At 47.4% G+C, this 18,654-nt stretch overlaps 3 protein-coding genes across 9 annotated transcripts; 1 reads left to right on the forward strand and 2 right to left on the reverse strand.

Annotated features, from left to right (window-relative positions):
* Positions 1-303: 303 nt before the first annotated feature.
* Positions 304-7,144, reverse strand: LOC117137679 (transient receptor potential cation channel protein painless). The gene is made up of 4 exons (XM_033299248.1): positions 7,089-7,144; positions 3,238-3,465; positions 1,165-3,177; positions 304-1,097 (listed from the first exon to the last, which is right to left on the reverse strand). The coding sequence occupies exons 2-4, from the start codon at positions 3,454-3,456 to the stop codon at positions 564-566; spliced, it is 2,766 nt and encodes a 921-aa protein (XP_033155139.1). The 5' UTR covers positions 3,457-3,465; positions 7,089-7,144; the 3' UTR covers positions 304-563.
* Positions 7,145-7,617: 473 nt separating this feature from the next.
* Positions 7,618-16,472, reverse strand: LOC117137041 (putative fatty acyl-CoA reductase CG5065). 4 transcript variants are annotated; one of them, XM_033298247.1, is made up of 8 exons: positions 16,297-16,469; positions 13,496-13,779; positions 13,002-13,427; positions 8,621-8,819; positions 8,328-8,567; positions 8,128-8,259; positions 7,933-8,058; positions 7,618-7,877 (listed from the first exon to the last, which is right to left on the reverse strand). In XM_033298247.1, exons 2-8 carry the CDS (start codon positions 13,773-13,775, stop codon positions 7,760-7,762), a joined length of 1,521 nt encoding a protein of 506 aa, XP_033154138.1. In that variant the 5' UTR covers positions 13,776-13,779; positions 16,297-16,469; the 3' UTR covers positions 7,618-7,759. The 4 variants fall into 4 exon arrangements, with proteins under 4 accessions (XP_033154138.1, XP_033154139.1, XP_033154140.1 ...); XM_033298248.1 differs by lacking the exons at positions 7,618-7,877; positions 7,933-8,058; positions 8,128-8,259; positions 8,328-8,567; positions 8,621-8,819 and adding exons at positions 8,913-9,137; positions 9,194-9,322; positions 9,381-9,512; positions 9,572-10,010; XM_033298249.1 differs by lacking the exons at positions 7,618-7,877; positions 7,933-8,058; positions 8,128-8,259; positions 8,328-8,567; positions 8,621-8,819 and adding exons at positions 10,026-10,653; positions 10,727-10,855; positions 10,923-11,054; positions 11,109-11,547 and having other exon boundaries at positions 16,297-16,472.
* Positions 16,473-17,363: 891 nt separating this feature from the next.
* On the forward strand, positions 17,364-18,615 carry LOC117137189 (protein CDV3 homolog). 4 transcript variants are annotated; one of them, XM_033298512.1, is made up of 4 exons: positions 17,364-17,666; positions 17,753-17,835; positions 17,949-18,210; positions 18,264-18,615. In XM_033298512.1, exons 1-4 carry the CDS (start codon positions 17,454-17,456, stop codon positions 18,519-18,521), a joined length of 816 nt encoding a protein of 271 aa, XP_033154403.1. In that variant the 5' UTR covers positions 17,364-17,453; the 3' UTR covers positions 18,522-18,615. The 4 variants fall into 4 exon arrangements, with proteins under 4 accessions (XP_033154403.1, XP_033154404.1, XP_033154405.1 ...); XM_033298513.1 differs by having other exon boundaries at positions 18,267-18,615; XM_033298514.1 differs by having other exon boundaries at positions 17,967-18,210.
* The last annotated feature ends 39 nt before the right edge of the window (positions 18,616-18,654 follow it).

Consider the following 18,654-nt stretch of genomic DNA (forward strand, 5'->3'; position numbering starts at 1 on the left):
GAAAATTGTTAACAAATTATGAGCGCACAGCTTGCATAAATTTCCAGTCGGTTCTCCATTGCCATTGATTGCCTCGTTAGCTCTTTACGCCCGTGTAATTCGATTTGGTCCGCTACGCTCAGTTCAGCTCTGACTTAAACAAATGAATTATTATAGACAAGGAAGACAAAAAAGTAAAAGATTAAGAGCCCATTAACCATAATATGTGACTAACACACATTTTGAACCGAATCATATCAAATCAAAATAAAAGAAGATTAAGTAAAGCGAATAACTAAATGAAAACTCTAAAAAGCGTACATCTAACATTTGAAATTAAATATTTACTCGGGTACAAATGGTACAGTAATGATATTCGTTTATACAATATTTACTGTCTATATAACCATTATATACTACTTACTTACTGACAATTATTAAGGGTTTTGTTCAATTTCATTACTCGTATGTTAATAAAAACAATTTCCGACTAACTCGGCTCTTTAAACTGCAAGTTAAATGCAACACGTTCTAAAAGGTTGATTAGTCTCATAAATACTAAAGCTACCAAAATACATGCTCCATCACTTCCTGTCCTGGACCAGCTGTATTAATTGCTCCAGCTTGTACTCGATCAGCTTCAGTCGACTGTCGTTGATCTGTTCCTGTTTCCGTCTCTGCTCCGCCGCGTTCTTCTGATCGATTACCTCGAGGGCCCGTTTGACCACCCGGCCGCTCATCTGGGAGCACTTTCCGGTGAGCATGGAACAGCAGCAGGGCAGAAGTCTAAGCGGTGGATCCAACAGCTTCTTCTGGGGCGCTGCAGCACTCAGGGGCAATTGCTGAAAGCTAGCCTTCTTGTTGCCCATAAGAGTCCTCATTTCGAAGGGATCGCTCATTGGAATAAGCACCTTGTTTCCATCGTTCGGCAGCACGGAAATCTGACGCAGACTTAAGTAGTTCGGGTAGATGTTCATCAAACGTTGGCAGATGCTGCGGAAGAGATGGTTGCCCAACAAAAAACCAGCGCGTCCGTGGCCAGTGAGAACCTGCTCATACCGACTAAGGACGTTGGTTCTGCAAATGGCTCCGTTCAGTTCCGCCTGAGCCTTAATAACCTAGATAATAGATAACGCCGGAAATGGGATTAGCGAAGGAAAATAATACTAATGGCGATAGACCTACTTGGGTGTCGTTCACTGCAAGACCGTTCAAAAGGTTGAACAGCACTATCGTCATAAAGATCACGAAGAGCAGGAAAATCAGGTAGGTGTAGATGCTGGTGAACTGGATGCTTCCGGCGTCAAACTCGCCTGTCAGCATCACAATGGTCTTGATCAAGGCCTCGATAGGCTTGGTGAATGTGTTGAAGCCCTGTTCGTCCTCCTCCTTCTTCTCCAGAGGTGGACCCGGCGCAGCGCTTTTAGACTGGTCTTCCCCCACTGACTTGCCGAAGAGGATATAGAAGCACAGACTGAAGGTGAGCACGAAGATCGAGTAGAGGGTAAAGCTCTTTAGGAAGCTGTTTGACACCTCTCGCAGCATCAGCATGTGCGTCGAAATTGAGAGCACTGGCAGGGAGCCCACTAGTAGACAAAACTCCATGGAGACTAGTAGGATGGTGAATACGGCCAAGACGCGCTGTGTCTCCTTGTCGAAGCTGGATTCCATGCAGGTAAAGATAGATAGTGTAATAAGAGCCACCTCCATAATATTCGTTATAGACCAGAAGTACCGAACTGGAGACATTATCCACTGGATGCACTCCCGTATTATAAGGTAGCTGATTCCCAGCCAGGAGAGCAATCCGAAAAATGCAGTAAGAGCCCTTTGATCGCTTTCGTGGAACTTAAGGAGCGTGTATGTAATTATGGAGGCGGTAAAAAGCGAGTATATCAGGAAGTTCAGGTAGAATATCACGGAAAGTCGGTGCCACTTGAGGAATAGGAAGCTCGAGATCAGCGGGTGCTGGAGCAGGTGGCGCATCTCCTTCGACTCGGCGATGAAGGCGATCGGGGCCATTTCGTCGTGCAGCTGGTTGAGAGCATCTGAACTCTTTCCCACTCCGGAGTCTTTCTCCTGGCGCATAAGGTTCTTATAATCGATGATGATCTCATAGTTCTGCTCACCAGGCCTCTCGCCGTTTGTGGTGATACAAGAGTCAAAGTGCTCTTCGAGAACCTCGGGTGGCATGTCCTTGATGGGTAGTGTGCCAAACGCGCTCTTCGAACCAATGTAGGCACCGTTCTTCAGGAGCTTCTGCATCGCACTCGTGTTGCGGTACTTAACGGCGTAGAACAGAGGCACCAGGCGTCCGGAATCAGCTTCGTTGATGTCTACGCGATCGCTATTAATGAGCAATTCAAAGCAGCGCTGGTGGCTGAAGCCATCATACGGTGGCTCATCCAGACGGCCGATCACTGCATTTAGTAGCTTAGAGTCTGGAGTAAGTCGCAGGTTTGGCTCCTTCAGAAGTCGCTCCAACGCCTGCCAGTTACCGTATATCACGGCCGTCTCTACAAGATTGGCCTCGTTGGCCCTGCCTGGTCTCGAGTTGATGTCCATGCCAGTGGACAAAATGACATCGAAGGCTCGCTGCCTGCCTCTCTTGATGCTCTCCTGCAGCAGTCCAAAGTATTCCTCCTGGTGGGCGTTTAGTTGGTTATCCGCCCCGCCTTTGAGATTCTGCAAGTACTCAGCGAACTGTTGTTCAAACAGTGTTTCGTCCCCGTCCCGTAGAGTCCTTTGAAGGGTTTGGATGTCAATTTCCGGCCCGGTATGACGCTCCTCCGGCAGCTTAAGCTCCGGAAATTGCGCCTGCAGCAGTCTGCGCACCTCTCCGTTTCGGTAACTATCGATGTCCAACTCCGGCTGGTCCAGAAAGAGCTGAATCAGTTCCTTCTTCCCAGCCTTCACCTTGCTCTTTCTCAACACATGGTGCAAGGGTGTGAACTCGCCCTGGTCTACGATATTCGGCGAGGCGCCGTAGTCCAGCAAGAGTTGCATGCAGGAGTGCACATCTGGGGCATTTTCCTCCGTGAGATTCTTGGCAAGTGAGTTAAGTGGAGTAAGCTGCCCATATTTTCTATCAACCTGGACTTGTTTTCCGGGGCGGTACTTAAGGAGAGCCGCCAGGTTTCCTGGATCCCTCGAGTCGGCCGCATAGCTGATCGCGGCCTTGTCCAGCTTCTTGTTGATCTGTGAAGATGAACTGTGGTTAGATTGTGTCCGACCTCTACTCCCTGTTGCTCTACTCACGTAGTTCACCTGGCTACCGTGGTCGATGCAGGCTTCTATGAATTCCCGACAACCTGGTGTTGAGAGTGCCTTCTCGTAGATACTGGTATGACGGTCGTCTTGTAGATCGGCCAGGGCCCCGCTGTCCAGGGCAGCAACGAACTGTCGGATGTCCTGCTTGGCCAAAGCTCCAGCCAGCTGGGCCTGCGGATCAATGAAGCCGCAGTTGTTAAAGTCCATTGGTTTGGTCTGCAAAGAAAGAGCAGCCACGGAGCGGATGAGCAATGTCTATGTGGGCTGGACTTCAGGTAATTACCCCCACGCGTCGAATGAGTAACTTAAGCTGAAAATGAAGCAAGAACCCGCATTGCTCACTCAGGCAACCTTGTGACCCCACTAGACCTTAGGGCCTTGGAAGTCAAAAACAATGGGTTGGAATTGGACGCTCTCGAAAAACGGCATTTGACATCGCTTCATGCTACGATGGTTTTCACATGGAGTGGACATGAGGCTGGAATGGAGCGGGAGCAAAAAGCTGCCCTACAGGTTTCTTCACAGCCAAATCTCCGTTTTGGGGGCAATTAAAGAAAGCGTCTTAAGTGGTTTCTGTGGTACCGAAATCGCTCTTAATTTGCTCCCCCGTGTAGTTATTAAATTATAACAATCCATGCGAAGACAAGACAAGGTTGGCGGTGGACGGGGGTACTCGAGCCCCCAAAGTACCAGCAGTGGCTGCGGCCGGAGTGATCCACTAAATCTGAATCAGGTTTGGTGCGGGTATCAACGTCTAACGATCATAAAGAATAATCATAAAATAATCTACACATCAGTATCAATTAGCAATCAATTTGTTGCGCTTTACGCTTTGATAACTCTTCTAGATGGGGCTCGAATGGAGCCTGGGGCGGCTCAGGCAATGGGAGCGCCGAAATTGCGAGATTTATAGGCGGCTTTGTTCGTAAATTTCAAGGCGGCTTCTTCTGGGGGATTCTCGTTTCCACAGTTCTGTGCTGACCGCTGTGATACTTGAAATGTGTGAGAAATCTGCTAATCACACTCAAGACCTGGCTAATTTGAATACGCCACTTCTGATTATTTATCAATAGCCGAAGAATTGGTAATCAGGAAACATATGCCCGACCCATCCGTTGAAAGCGGCTACTCAGCCGAAGTCTTTTGGCTGGGCGAAAAATTGGGTTTTGTAAATGACCCCCCCAGGTGGGAAGGTCGGCCTGATAAGATAAACAGAATCGCACAATCATCTTCTCTAATTGGCTCACTGTTTGGCCCCCGTTGTTTGTGTTGCGTATTTGGCCACTAGGCTATTTGTAAAACCAATTGACAAACAACTTTATTGTTTGCCCAGCTCAGGCCCAAAGTTTTAGCCGACAGTTGACAGAATGGCGTAATCAAAATTAGAAGAACCGCCATTCAGAGAGAGCCGATTGAACCGGGGAACCGAATTCTTCGCAGCCTTCGGGATGTGGAATGCACTTGGAGACTGCCAAAAGAAAACCCGTCGATCAGGTTTGCACAGGAAAAACGAGAAGCAAGCAAACACAAACATTTAACGGAAGAATTGCACAGCTCTTAGCAAAAATGTGGAAATGGTACAAATGAGAAATACCATTATGGGCTTACTCAATACAACTCAGTACAGCACAATAGAATAGAGAAGTTACAGATCTCCAGCTTACAATTGTCACGCCCGTCAAATATTATGCGAAAATATATTCTGATTTCCACAAAAGGGTAGATAAACTTCGGCTCGCCGATAACTTTCTCGCTTTCTCTTCTCCCTGTCACTTAATCCAAATTGGAACCAACAAGAGGGGATCGGAGGGATAGTCTGGAAAATGTCTGGAAAAGGAAGGGAGTTCGCGACACCGACAGCTGGATATGAAGCAGCGCAGATAAATATGTATAGTTGCTCCGGATCCAAGCAAATATCTGAGGAATATTAAAATCGCGTTTCCCTTGTTTATCATGTTTTATACATACGTACATACGTGCCGGAACGAATGGAGTGCCAACATTTCGGCTATATCGTGACCTTATAGATTTTCATGGAGTGGGCGATTTCGAAATACAATAAACTAATTTACTTGTCCATAAAGTCCGTTTATTGGCAACGGAAGATTTTGCTTGCTAAATTTAATGCTCTCTCTGCAGTTAATGAATAACAGACGATCGTTCGGCTGTGTTTACACTTAAATTGGGGGCTGGAAAAACAAGGGAAATAGCCAGAAACACGAATTCTTTGAAAATGCTTAGGAGTGGCAGAAAAACAGCGATCGTGATTGGGGACAGCAGTCCACAACTGAAGTTTTTTTGTGTAATCAACTTTGCAAAGCTCAGCCCGAAAAAAAAGTCATAATTAAGATGGATGCGTGCGGAGATGGGCCTGAAGATGTGGATATAGATGTGGACGGGGGCTGACTTCATGGTGAAGTGAGCTTGTGAAGCATCCGCGAAAAAACAACAGCGCCAGAATTTAGTTGTATTCGGAAAAAATGTTTAAGCGAACAGCCCACAGACACATGGGCAATAGCCACACGAAAGTGGATACCCCTGCCACATGGAGATCGGTGCTCTATATACCCACTGTGCACTTCATAAACAATTGACTGGCCCACATCGTGTGCACAACAAAAGATTTGGGAGGGGTGTCCGGAGTGGGGAGACAGAGAGCCTCCGCTCCGCACGATTCAGTAATTTCAAATAATTTAATTAAACACACTCGGACGTATGTACATAGTATATGTGTGAGATCAACACACGAAAGCTTATTCGTATGCCAGATGGATGGATTCCTGAACCGAAGGAATCACCACTTACCAATCGGTCCAAAAAACTTTAGCCCCTTTGGGCCTACGCCCCTGTGCCCCACGAACAGTAGGAAGCGAATACAAAATTAGATGGGCGGAGCCAAATCAGCGAGCGAATGAATCCAATCCAGTCGCACAGTTTTTGCAGTCGTGAGTAGGCTGGAGCGCGGGCTCCAGAGGAGGGTCCTAACATGCCGCATAACGCCTAATCGATGGATAACTTAATTGTAATTGGCAATAAAAAACGCATATTAAGCGCTTCTGGAGGGGAACGGAAGCACTGTGCGCCTAAGTTCGATGCAAATGTCTGTGCTTGGGGGAAATGTCCCCAACCCAGTTCCGAGTTGGGTAAACATGGGGCTCTGTCGGCTCGTCTTACACGACATTTTCTAAACTCGCCTGGTCAGCAAGAACACTATCCGTTCAAATCGTATTTGGGAATGGTATCACAATCCGAGCACTTCACAGAAAAGTGGACACGGCGGGCGTTGCCTTTTAGGGCATGTTCGTTATCTGCCCACCAGGCATTTTAAAATCGTTTTTTAAAATACTTCGATGACGTCACTGGTCGCATACATTCCAAATTAATCATTTATCAAATGCAATTCAATCAATTTATTAGCTGTTCTGGCGTCATTAAAACAAAGCTTTTTTTAATTTTTTTCGATTGCGCCGTGGGCGCCGTTTTCTGCAGTTTCTTAACCTTGGTTCGTTAAATGTTTTAAAACTTGTTTTCACTGCTTATGTTTTTGTTGTGTGGGTTGAAGTCGAGCACAGATCACTTTGCAACTGCGGTTTCAGATCTGCATTACACATGATTCACTCGCAGTAACTAATAAAACGTCTTAATTTCCCCGCGAGTCATCCTCTTTAAGTAGAGATTTGGCGCAACACCGGTCTTATTTGCATAGTGAATGAGATGACTCAACAGTCATCTCAATGGTCAATACCCATTGAGATCTTCCTCGGGCTTTCAAAAACTGTTTTCAAAACACTTCTCAGCGCCTAAGCAAGTAACGCACGACACTGCTGCTCGATCATTACCTTCCTCGTTAATATCCAGACAACGACTAATCTGATCCGTGAAAGCGATCGCAGTGGCGGGCACTTTACAGAAATTTAAATTTAACAGAAAGCTAACAGGGGCCACACAGAGCATGCCTATCAATCGATAACTCTTTTGTCTCGTGAGCTTAGATTTTGTGAATGGCAGATATATGGGCACACTTGTTAAGACTTTCCGGGCGCATTAAAAAATAATGCTAAATTTTTCCCAGTTATATGTATGCCGAACAGCTAATAATAACTAATAACAAACGGCTACAAGTGATTATAGATACTAAATATTCTATTCATTCCATTACCGCCGTCGGCAATGGAACATCATCCTTGATTTGGTACAAATCCCATTCAGATCTGCAGAGCTTGGGACGTGAGTTGGATTCCAGGCTCGTCTTTATTTTTTCAAATTTCTATAACTTCAAGACAGTGCCTTTAAAAATGCCCTGTCCAGAACAGTAACTCGCAAATTTAAATGAAATAGCCTAATGTTTTAAAATTTTTATTTTCAACGACTTGCAATTACAAGTTTACGTATACAAAACACCTGAATATTTTTGACCTGATTTACAACAAACCCTTTCTTAAAGGCATATGAAATAAAAGGTACAAAATGTTAAGAAATCAACTGAAGAACAATATTATGTACTAGAAGCTTATGTACTAGTAGGGAATGCGCTTCTAAATAGGTCGACTACTCTCAGTTTTTGGGAAACCCAGTACAGAAGGCCTGAAATTATCATTGTTTTGCAAATACGGTCCAGGACATACATGCTGAAAAACAAGAGCATTGGTTAAACACTATATATGGAAGTAACAAATTACTTACAATCTCAATTGTATGCGGGATTTCGGCAACGAAGTTAAAGGTTCCTTCATCACATACTGACGGCCACCCAAAATACTGACTTTCATGTACTCATAATCGTCGACATCGTCGGTGTTAATCTTAAATCTGTCGTAAATATGATTTCGTTACAAGCCTATTCAATGCATCAAGATGCATATGTTTTATATTGCTTACATCCTCCGATCTGTAGATCCTAATTCTTTGTAGATCTGCTCAAAGTGTGTGGATTTGAAGTCCCAGCTTCGCGTGGTAAAGAACTGCAAAACTTCCAGACCCACAGCGATTTTGGTTTGAACCCGTATCATGCTAGACAAACAGAAAAGTTTTGGGTTAGATTCTTGTTCGGAAGTGCCAAATTCTTTTGAAGGTTTTACAAGCGACGTTGTCCAAAGACCAGGAGTAGGAAGTCGATAAGGTAGGCTGGCAGCCACATAAACAGAATGGTGCAGATGGTGTGATAGAATTTGCTGGACGTCATGTTGCCGTCGGGATACCAGAGTCCCACTTCGAAGGGGTACTTAATGCCCAAGTCGCGACCCACATCCATTATCCATTTCCATGTGCGCTTTTTGGCATCGTCCACGGTCAAGTTGTAGACTGGGATCTGAAGAGGTCTGTGGCAGAAGTTATACATCACATTGACAAGGGGGGCGTCTGAAAAATTTACCTCTTCTCCGCAAGACTGTTATGATATGGTAACAAGATTAGGCCGTTAATGGCGATGTCCACAGGTATGACTTCAGATTTTAGCTCCCCGTTGCAGATCATGGATCGGATAACTCCTTTGCCGGCGCCAATGAGAACTCCCGTAGGTCCGTTCATATTGTCCACCCAACCTGGCAGGGGCTCAGCGACAGCCGGAGTTACTGGAGAACAAAGTAGAGGTCAGTATGCTGGGACACAAAGTCTGCTTTGGTGACTGGACTGGGAAAGAGAAACACGGCGCAGTTGGCGAAATGTGTATATTCAACAACCTACAATCATATTTATTTGGATTCAAAACCTCGAATATGTGTAACTACAACTAAGCTAATTGACTAAATAAATGCCTGTGACCACCAAACCAATGCAAGTCCACGGAGAACTAGAATCAGAATATAGCCAGCACCCCCGTCCACTTAAGGAGGTAGTAGAAGAACAGTCCCACAATCACCGTCTTGCACACAACGTCCACGACCCATTGGCTGGAAGTGAAGATGAGTAAGTCATAGTTGGTAGCACAGGCTCTTGCCTAACTTACATCTTCATGTGCACGCGCGCCCTGGGCAGATCCTCCTCCTTTTCCTTGAGGATAAACTTTCGAGCTCCTTTAGCACACTCAATCATGTACTCCTCCTCGGTGTTCTCCGTGTTCATGTTCATGTTAAAGCTGAACGGGAAATTGATGTTGATATGTTAATATGTTAATATTCAGTAGCAGCACTTACATCGCCTTGTCTTCCTCGTTGAGTTTGTTCCATAGGGAGGCGTAGCTATCAGATCGGAAGCACCAGGCATTGAGGGTAAAGAACTGCAGGACGCCCAGACCTGTGGATATCTTCTCCTGAACTCTCAGCATGCTAGGGAGGGAAACGGCACATAAGCTCCATTTGGGGTAATTCAGTGCGGCGCAACTTACAATCGCTTTTGCCCTAAGATCAGCATCAGGAAGTCCAGGAAGTAAGCGGGCAGCCAGTGGAACAGGGCCACGTTGAAGTTGTGGTATAATTGGTTGGTAGTAACGCAGGGGTCTGGGTACCATAGGCCCGCGTTAAATGGGATCTGCTTGTTGATGCGCTTGCTCATCTCCACAACGGTGCCCATGGTCATCTTCCTGTGGTCCGCATTAGTTATATTGTAAACGGGCACATTGGTAGGCCGCTTGGCCTGCTTGTTGAACTCGTAGGGAATGACGATCAGTCCGTTGATAGCGTAGTCGACGGGAATCACCTCGGCCTTGTTCTGCTGATTCACCAGAACGGACCGGATCACGCCCTTGCCGCATCCGATCATCAGGCCAGTCGGTCCATTCAGGTTGTCCACCCATCCGGGCAACGGCTCGAAGGCAGCCGGAGACACTACACGGCGGAAGGAAGAGATGTTTACTAAGGGACGTCTGATCGGCTCAACGCGTGAAACCAGTCTACATACCACGAGCCCAAGATGATGGTCACCGAAGCCGTATTATGTGTGAATGTGTGTATGGTGTGGGTGTGGGTGTGGGTGTGAGTAGTGTAGTTGTGTATGGTTCGGACTATGTTTTCGCCAAGGATGAGTGTGTGAATTTAGAAGTTAGGAAATAGTGTGCAATCGGGGAAAATATCATTGTGCTCTTTCTCCTGTGTGATCTGTGTGTTCTGTGGGTTTGTGGGTTTTGTTTGTGTTGTTCGTGTTGTCGCGCGAGTCCTCTGGATCAACACTTGTACACTTGAAGCACAGACACATAAGCTCAGTACACAGACTTTTTATTTTGACACGAAACATAGATAATCACTTAAAGTAGAAATGAAAACCAGATTCGAGGCCTCTCGTCGAGTGGCTCGAAGTTATGCCCCAAGCGAACCTAAGCGGAGATTGATTGAGATAAGCGCGCAAATGGATTGGAAATGTCCCGGGTGGCCGTCGTCTTAGACGCCCAGCAGACGTGCCACCAAACCGTAGGTCCAGTAGCACAGGGTGCCCACGATGAGCGTCTTGCAAGCGCGGTCCAGGATGTACATTCTATAAATGAAAGGAAGACCGTGCTTAGAGATCGGGCTCAGGGCTTAGGGTCCTGTGGGCGAGTCTCGCTTACAGCTTCAGCTGGAGCCGGGCGCGGGGCAAACTATCGGGCGACTCCTTCATCAGGTACTGTCGCCCTCCCTGGACACACGACTCAATGTACATGGGGACAGTCTCCTCGGGATCCATGTCCATATTGAAGCTTTTGGGTGGGATCAGGTGTTTCGGATTAAGTGAACTCAGTACCCTTCTACGCTCGCGCTACGTACTTTTTCCTGTCCGCCTCGTTCAGCATGGCCCACAGAGAGGAGTAGGCGTCCGACTTAAAGAACCAGGCGCGCATCGTGAAGAACTGCAGCACCTCGAGGCCCACAGAGATGCGGTTCTGGACGCGGATCATGCTAGGAAGAGAGGATCAAGATCTGTGTCCACGATCCACAGGGTCCGCAACTTACAATCGCTTCTGGCCAAGCAGCAGCAGGATAAAGTCGATCAAATAGGCGGGAAGCCAGTGGAAAAGCAGCACGTTAATGTTGTGGTGCAGTTTGTTGGTGGTGATGCATCCGTCTGGATACCAGAGACCCGCTTCCATCGGGTATCGGTACCCTATTTCTTTACTCATTTCGATTACTTCGCCCCACTGCATCTTCCGGTGGTCAGCGCACGTGATATTGTATACCGGCACGTCCTTCGGCCGCTCCGACATCTTGGCAAACTGGTAGGGGATCACGCACAGTCCATTGATGGCGTAGTCCACCGGAATCACCTCGGACAGGTGGCGCGTGTCAATCAGCATCGAGCGGATGACACCTTTGCCGGCGCCCACCATCAGCCCGGTGGGTCCGTTAAGGTTGTCCACCCATCCCGGGACAGGCTCGTACGCCGACGGCGACACTGGGCGTGCGGGAGATGAGTTCAAATTGGGACTCCTCCTCCCAGACGTTCCTGGGATCAGGCTGATGCGGATGCGAGGGCGGAGGCGGAGGCAGAGGAAGGGTAAAGCGGGGCGTTTCTGTCTTCTTTGTTTTCATTGCATGCTCATTGAACTTTTTGGTCAATGACGACGGCGTTTGTGTGCAGTGGTTGAGGTAGTTTGTTGTTTTAAGCAATGCTGTACACCATGCCATGTAATCGGGCTCTTTCGTTTCAAGCGCTGTGGTTGTGGTGGTGTTGGTTGGCGGTTTGTGGTTGCTCAGACCTGTATTGCTGCTGCTGTGGTTCATGTGCGGTGTACGTATTAAGAAGCGCGGCAGCGGAAGAGTCAAGCGGGTGAGCCCGCGCCGAATAGGAGGACGCGAGATCAACCAGTGGCGATGTCATAAAACACACGGAAAGCGTAAACACTTGACGAATTAGCGGTAGGTGGCAAGAAGCGGCTTATAACTAGCACCAAAGCAACCCAATCCCCAACAAGTACATTCATTATCATCCGCTAATGTCTCTGAAGATCTGCTAAAATCGGCGAACTCTGCCGATCTTTGCTCGCTAGTTAGCAAACGAGGAGGTAACCCGTCTATATTGGGTGTATCCATGGGCTATTTGCCCAGCTAGGCAGGTCACCCCTGCCTTGAACCCGCCCGGTTACAAATGAAACATTCATCCACTCCTATCGATTTCAGCATTCAGCTAGCCTATCATTAAATAAGTTTGAGGGGAGCTGCCATCGGAAATACCTATTAACAAACATTTTCCTAACCTTATCTGGACAGTTTTTCTACTTATTCAGATCATATGTTGTATACAAATAGAAGATTTGATTAAATAAATTGTATGTTGCTCTTTCTTCACATAGAGTACTACTGGTAGGAAATCATCACGGAAAACAGTATACTTTAATATCAAATTACCACCCAACTTCAAATTAATTAGTGTTTGATTTTGCAGATTTGCATTTGCAAATGGTCGGACTGGTTTCTGCCCAATAGTTTCTCCACCTCCTATGAATAACGACCTCTCAGGTTGGCCAAAAACTGCTAATAGAAAACTTTAATTGACTGCCAGCGCAGACAGATCGTACATTCAGGCAGAGACGTCCAACAAAGACGCCAGGTGGCCGAAAAAGATATAAATAATAAGCAAGCCAGGGCAACATAGACACAGACACAGTCACAGACATAGACTTAAGGCGGCATAAGCGGAGGCGCATTATTAGTTATTAGTTAGAGGGGAACTGGCGGCTGGCAATTGCAGTCTCCATTTCGCTTCCAGCGCAGCTGGCTACCAAGCAAGCAAGCAATCCCGTCCAGAGACATGGAGAATTAACGACTCTGATAAATCGATTCGCCGCAGGCCAAAGCGACGCGGATAGGCAACAGCGAGGTGGCATCCGTGCTTAAAAGGTCACTTACCGATGCTAGGACGGGCGATGATGACGGGCATGGACTCGTAGTGATCGCGCACCAGAAGCTCCGCCAGGCGCTTTGAGTAGGTGTAGGTGTTGGGGTGCGGCTTTAGCAAATCCGGCGTAATGGCGTCCAGGGTCTTCACGTCCATCCACTCGGCCAGTCGCATAAGATCCTCCGGCTTGTGTGGGAACTCGTAAACCTTCTCATACATCACCTCCTGGTCGCAGTTGCAGAATGCCGTGGACAAGTGGATGAAGGCCTCAAGCTGCTTCATTTCCTTGGCCACGTTGAGCGCTCGCCGGGTGCCCAGCAAGTTCATGTCGATGGCGTCTCGAAGATTGCCCTCCAGCTTAAGGGTGGCCGCCATGTGGAAAACAATGTTAGTGTTCTCGGTCACGTGCTTCAGGCTCTCCCCGCTGAGCCCAAGCTCTGCAATTGAAGGGAAGGAAATGCTAATCAATCGATATTAAAGTGCGGAACATGAGCGCTACACTTACGGTCGAAGGTGACGTCGCCCTGGTAGATGGTAACCCTCTTGAGCATCTCCGGCCGCTCGTCCTTGATGCGCTGGAAGATGGGCAGCTTGAACATCTCCTCGAGACGCGTCTCGGGAGCCTTGCCGCGCTTCGGGCGACAGATGATGATCACCTCCTTGAGGGAGTGGCAGGAGTAGAGCAACTTCTCCAGCAGAACTTTGCCCATGAACCCAGACGCTCCAGTGATGAAGATCGTCTTATCCTTATAGTATTCCTGCACAGGCGATAGATCCACCGTCATCTTGCTGCAAGAAAGGGGTGTATTAGCACACCTTCTGGGAGTGGGAATGGGAATGGAGTGACGCAAGAAGCATTCCGGGAATGCGAAAACCAGTCAAAGGAAAAACTAGTGATTGGCAAGCGAATGGCGCAAGTGGTGCTGGAAAAACTGGGGCTAATTCTGGCCACGCGTGCCCCTCTTGCCACATCTGGTGTTCGACTTGGAAGCAGCCACCACACAGCAGCAACCAGTGAGCTGAACCTGCCGCAAACTGGTTTCCAGTGGACTTTCGGTTTCTATTTGGATTTTCGATTGCGCCTGTGGATTCGCATTTCTTTGCTGGCTTATGCAATTGCCAGGGGTAGCTGGCATCGAACCCGTCTAGCGTGCCAGGTTGCCTTTATATCTCCCCCTCCGACGGGGATTGTTGCAAGTATTTGTTTCTCAATCTGCATGCGGCTGGGTTGGATTGCAGCCGCGTTACAGTTGGCCACATCTGCTCGGCAATCTCGAATTGTGGATTGTGCCTGTGCCTTGCACTTTGGGCATGTCATGACATTTCACGCAAGACCGAGCGGACGTACTTGTTTACCTATTTATTGCAGCTCGATTGTGGTCACACCCCGCCCAAGTGTATGCATATGTCCAATACTGTATCTCCGTCAATGAGTGTTTACCTCCTCCAGCAGAGCAGAGCAGAGCTGGCGAAGATGGAAATCGCAAAGAAGCACGACGCAGCAGCCCCACTGCACCTTGAACTACAAGCTATAATCTATGTGGCTGGAGCTGTTTCTGGGATCACTTCACTTGGATCACTGCGGTTCTCCTTCATATCGCCTCGCGGCACCTGCCTTTAGGGGCTTGTTACTGAGCCCCAGTTTTCGGCTTTATGGCCAATTAAAACGCGTCCGCCGAATGTGTGAAACCAACGAGAGCAGCGCCACAGCCCGAGAAACAACCTCAGATTGCCTGCACTTATGCAATCCTCGAAATACACACATTGAGACAAATTTTGAGAGCCAAATTTCGGTCGACCAAAGTTGTCAAACCCGAAGTCATGAGCATTACACACAAGCGTATTTATTAAAACTGAACCTAAAACAACGGAGCTTCATTTTCATTTTGTAAACGAAAGACTTAGGCCACAAACTTGATCCCAATTGGGGCGGACAAGTGAGAAAGAGACGAGTCAGAAAACTGTAACTAATGCAAAATACTGATAAACAACTAAAATAACATAACTTATTTGTTATTTTTAATTAAAGGACAATGTGTGCATAGTATTCAACGCGGAGCATCACAAAGATAATGGAATTCAAGAAACTTGTTTCAGCTGTTACCATCTATGTATTATGTTCTTAGGCATATTGATGTAGCGGAACGATTTGCAAAAATTACGTCGAAATCGAAAAATTCAAATCCGAAAATTTTTGTATACCATTTTAAATTTACCTTCCCCACAATTGGCAAGAGTGTTTTTTAAGCTCTTTGATATTACGCAAACGCAAATTGACCCTATTCGAAACGACAAGACTCTTTATCTTATGATATTTGTTTCTCTCCTTCGTTTGTCATATTTTTATTAGAGCCAAAACCGGTATATCAGTTGTAAGTAGAAACATTTTTGAATCTTTAATTAGCTTGTATGTGGCTGTGTTTATCGATGGTTCCTCTTGTTTACATATTGCTGCTTTTTAGCCTAAGTAATATCGTGTTGTTGCAACTCGATTGCGACCTCAGAACTGGCTAACGATGATGGGGCCATTAAAATTTTCCAATGCAAAGTGCAGCCTGCAATCGGTCTGCAGTTAATAAACCCATTGGAGCGCAGTGACTGATTGACTGACTGCGGCGTACCAATGACCCCTTTTCTAAGGCAACGTAAGCTCAAAGACGCAGAAGAGCTGCGGATGTGGCTGTGTGGAGGATCATTAAGAAAGCCACTTGAGGCTGAGACATTAAACCATGAAATCGAACAAATTTTAAATGTTTGGCAATTCTTCCATTCCATTTCCCATTTGGCCTTTGCTCACGTAGTCTCACGATATATTTAAATAAAAAACCCCCTCAGTATGTAAATGGCTTTTGTATTGGATCAGCATTGATACAAATGAGATGAAACCCCGACACATAAAATTAGCAGCAAGCCGCAAGCCGAGGTTCAAATATATGCATAGGGCCAGACAAAACCACGGAACTCGAAGCGGAAAATGTGGAATATCGAAATATCAGACTGCGACAGGTCATGACACGACCCTGACATAGACGGGGGTTCACGAGCGTATCTCGAAATCAAACTCAGTAGGGCAGCCACTAGACAAGACACGGTACAAAACTAGAGGGGCCTACCTTTGTTATCCCCAATTAAACGCTTCGCTGGGCTGGCAAATGCCTCGAATTGCAGCCTAATAGCCCCGAAAAATGAGCAGCATTGTCTTTACAATGCGGTAATCACAAGGAGGAATCGCAGGTCGAGATGAGGTCGGCGGAGTGCTAGATTGCAAGCCGAAACTATTTTGGAGCTACTAAGTGTTTCAATTACCTTGAGTGCTTGGTATTCTCCTCAAATAAAACACTTGCAATATTGGTATCAAACTCTCGCGCACGCGAATTAATGCGAGACTATATCGGTTCGGAGCTTACTAGTTCGGATCGAATCGAATCGAATAGTGGAGGGAGCGGTGTGCACGCTGCGAAGCTCGAAAGAAGACTGAACGCGACCAGCTCGGTGGTTGTCAATATGAATACGCTGTGGAGTGGGCTAGCAGTGCTCTGGGATGTTGCAAACCAAGCCGAAACGAAGAAAAACCACTGGCCTGGCTGCACGCCGTACTGTGGTAGGTATTCGGCAGGTGTTGGTACAGACATAAATATCTATTAGCTCGGCTAATCTAGGCGGCACTGGCCGTCTGGCCTAAGAGGCTGAGGCTGGGTCCAAGTGATGGGCCAAGTAGTTGACTTTTGACGACATGGGCGGGCCTGCTGGGCACCACAAGATGCAAGTCCCAGGCCCAGGAACTCTTTGGCATATTTTGGAAACATTAGCTTTGCCATTTGGACGAGTTTTATTGGCTTTGCTGCTTTGTCTCAAATAAGATATATTGGCAACATTATGGATGCAAAATTAGCAACGGATCGAATTGGTTTCCATTACACAATGGTCCAGCTTTGCATTCGCAGCCACCGCGGCGGTGGTTTCCACTTTGTTTGCCTTAATTAGGTGGTTATCAATCTCCTATGCAAATCTATTGTTGCACAATGTCGCGAATATTGGTAATTAATTCAGTCTTTCCTCTGATTTTTGCACACGCTAAATTATGCATGTTACCAATTTTGTTGCAAAAAATGAATATGTTTGTGACGTCCCGTCCCAACTGATGCTTTAAAAAAGGCCGCCAAAGTTGGAAATATCGATATCACGCAGATGATATATCGATGCTTGGCCTGCTAAGATAGTGCTGTCAGTATTGTCCAAGCTGATTAGTTATAATAAACCATCAGTTAATTCCAGGTATGAAAAAAGCATGTATTATATAAATTACATAGTGAAATTAAATCGACATCTTGTAATTTCGCTGCGAATTTCCAGGAATCTCCAGCCCTGGTCGGCTTATCGATACATCTGGCACAAAAGGCGTGCAGAGTTGTTCTCCAAATTTCCTGTCGCGAATTTTATTCATTTATAATTAATTGCAAGCCATGGCCGAACTGGACGATTTCTTCGCGAAAAAGGACAAGAAGAAGTCCAAGAACAAGACTAAGTTCGTGACCGCCGACGATATGGTCAAGAACCTGGAGGACGGTACCAAGCGCGAGGTGGTCAAGCCCAAAAAACCCGAGGCAGCCGCTGGCGGCGTGGCAGTAGTAGGCGAAAACGAGAATAGCGGCACCAAGGTGCCAGAGTCCGCCCCGGTGAGTCCGAATCTCAGTCTGGTGAAATCAGCGCCTGTTCGCCACCTAGGGCATGCTTATAAGTTCATTGTTTTGCCGCTCCGTAGCCCGTCGAGGAGGAATGGAAGGAGTTCGAGGAGGAGCAGCGGAAGGACTACAGTGGTTTAAAGATCGGCCAGCTGAGCACCATGTGAGTTTTCGACCGTTACGCCGACCGCCTATTCCACGAGCAGGAGAAAAGGCCGCTTCCATTGATTAACTTTCCATTTGACCCCGCATATTGCGAAAACTCGCTTTCTATAGCTCTTCGGCCCGTTCCAGAACTGCCCAGGAAAGTTCCGAGTCGCAAGCTGCTCGAGTGCCCTCTGCCCCGGACGGCGGGAACTACAACGAGGACGATGAGGACAGCAATGGGTATGACAACGCGGAGGTGAACAAGGAGCGCGTCGGCCACGGACCCTGGAAGAAAGTTGTCCCAGCCGAGGAGGTAATGCAAATTCCGGTGCCCGTGGAGGTGGAAAAGCCCTCGTCCAAGACCTACGTTTCACCCGCGCTACGATACAGCGTAAGTTGGAAGAGCGAGACGATCCAGATAGAGTTTAATCGAATTCTCTGCAGCAGCAGGCCGGAAGCGGACTGGGAGGCGGCCCTACTGGGGGGGCATTGCGTCCACGACGCGCCGCCCCCGACATCACCAATACCGAGTTTTTCCCAACACTCAGTGCGGCGCGTCCGGAGGAACAGCGCAAGAAGAAAAACGAACCCGCCTTCGAAGAAGTCCGTCACGGAAGCCGTTTCCAGCGCGTTCAGGAGTCCACGGCTGCCCCGGTGGCGGCATCCAACCGATTCCAGTCGCTCGACGACGAAGCAAGCTAGGTCAGTCCACGCCAACGGTGCTACTGCTGGCCACGGGAACCGCTATCTACCACAGTGTCCGCTGCCGAGCTCAAGTCATCCCAGGGTTCTACGCCAGCACATGCAGATTTTCTAGGCTTTTTGATTCATATAA

Source organism: Drosophila mauritiana, chromosome 2R (genome assembly GCF_004382145.1).
Source record: "Drosophila mauritiana strain mau12 chromosome 2R, ASM438214v1, whole genome shotgun sequence".
Lineage (NCBI taxonomy): Eukaryota > Metazoa > Arthropoda > Insecta > Diptera > Drosophilidae > Drosophila > Drosophila mauritiana.

What these genes read in the sequence shown, in the direction of transcription:
- LOC117137189 (XM_033298512.1), top strand. Translation starts at nt 17,454, where the DNA reads ATGGCCGAACTGGACGATTTCTTCGCGAAAAAGGACAAGAAGAAGTCC. An exon ending in AGGTGCCAGAGTCCGCCCCG is followed by an intron (nt 17,667 to 17,752) that starts GTGAGTCCGAAT and finishes GCCGCTCCGTAG; the next exon opens with CCCGTCGAGGAGGAATGGAA. An exon ending in ATCGGCCAGCTGAGCACCAT is followed by an intron (nt 17,836 to 17,948) that starts GTGAGTTTTCGA and finishes CGCTTTCTATAG; the next exon opens with CTCTTCGGCCCGTTCCAGAA.
- LOC117137679 (XM_033299248.1), bottom strand. Translation starts at nt 3,456, where the DNA reads ATGGACTTTAACAACTGCGGCTTCATTGATCCGCAGGCCCAGCTGGCT. An exon ending in ACGGTAGCCAGGTGAACTAC is followed by an intron (nt 3,178 to 3,237) that starts GTGAGTAGAGCA and finishes TCATCTTCACAG; the next exon opens with ATCAACAAGAAGCTGGACAA. An exon ending in TTGCAGTGAACGACACCCAA is followed by an intron (nt 1,098 to 1,164) that starts GTAGGTCTATCG and finishes TCTATTATCTAG; the next exon opens with GTTATTAAGGCTCAGGCGGA.
- LOC117137041 (XM_033298247.1), bottom strand. Translation starts at nt 13,775, where the DNA reads ATGACGGTGGATCTATCGCCTGTGCAGGAATACTATAAGGATAAGACG. An exon ending in AACAGTCTTGCGGAGAAGAG is followed by an intron (nt 8,568 to 8,620) that starts GTAAATTTTTCA and finishes CTTCTGCCACAG; the next exon opens with ACCTCTTCAGATCCCAGTCT. An exon ending in TCCCGCATACAATTGAGATT is followed by an intron (nt 7,878 to 7,932) that starts GTAAGTAATTTG and finishes CTTGTTTTTCAG; the next exon opens with CATGTATGTCCTGGACCGTA.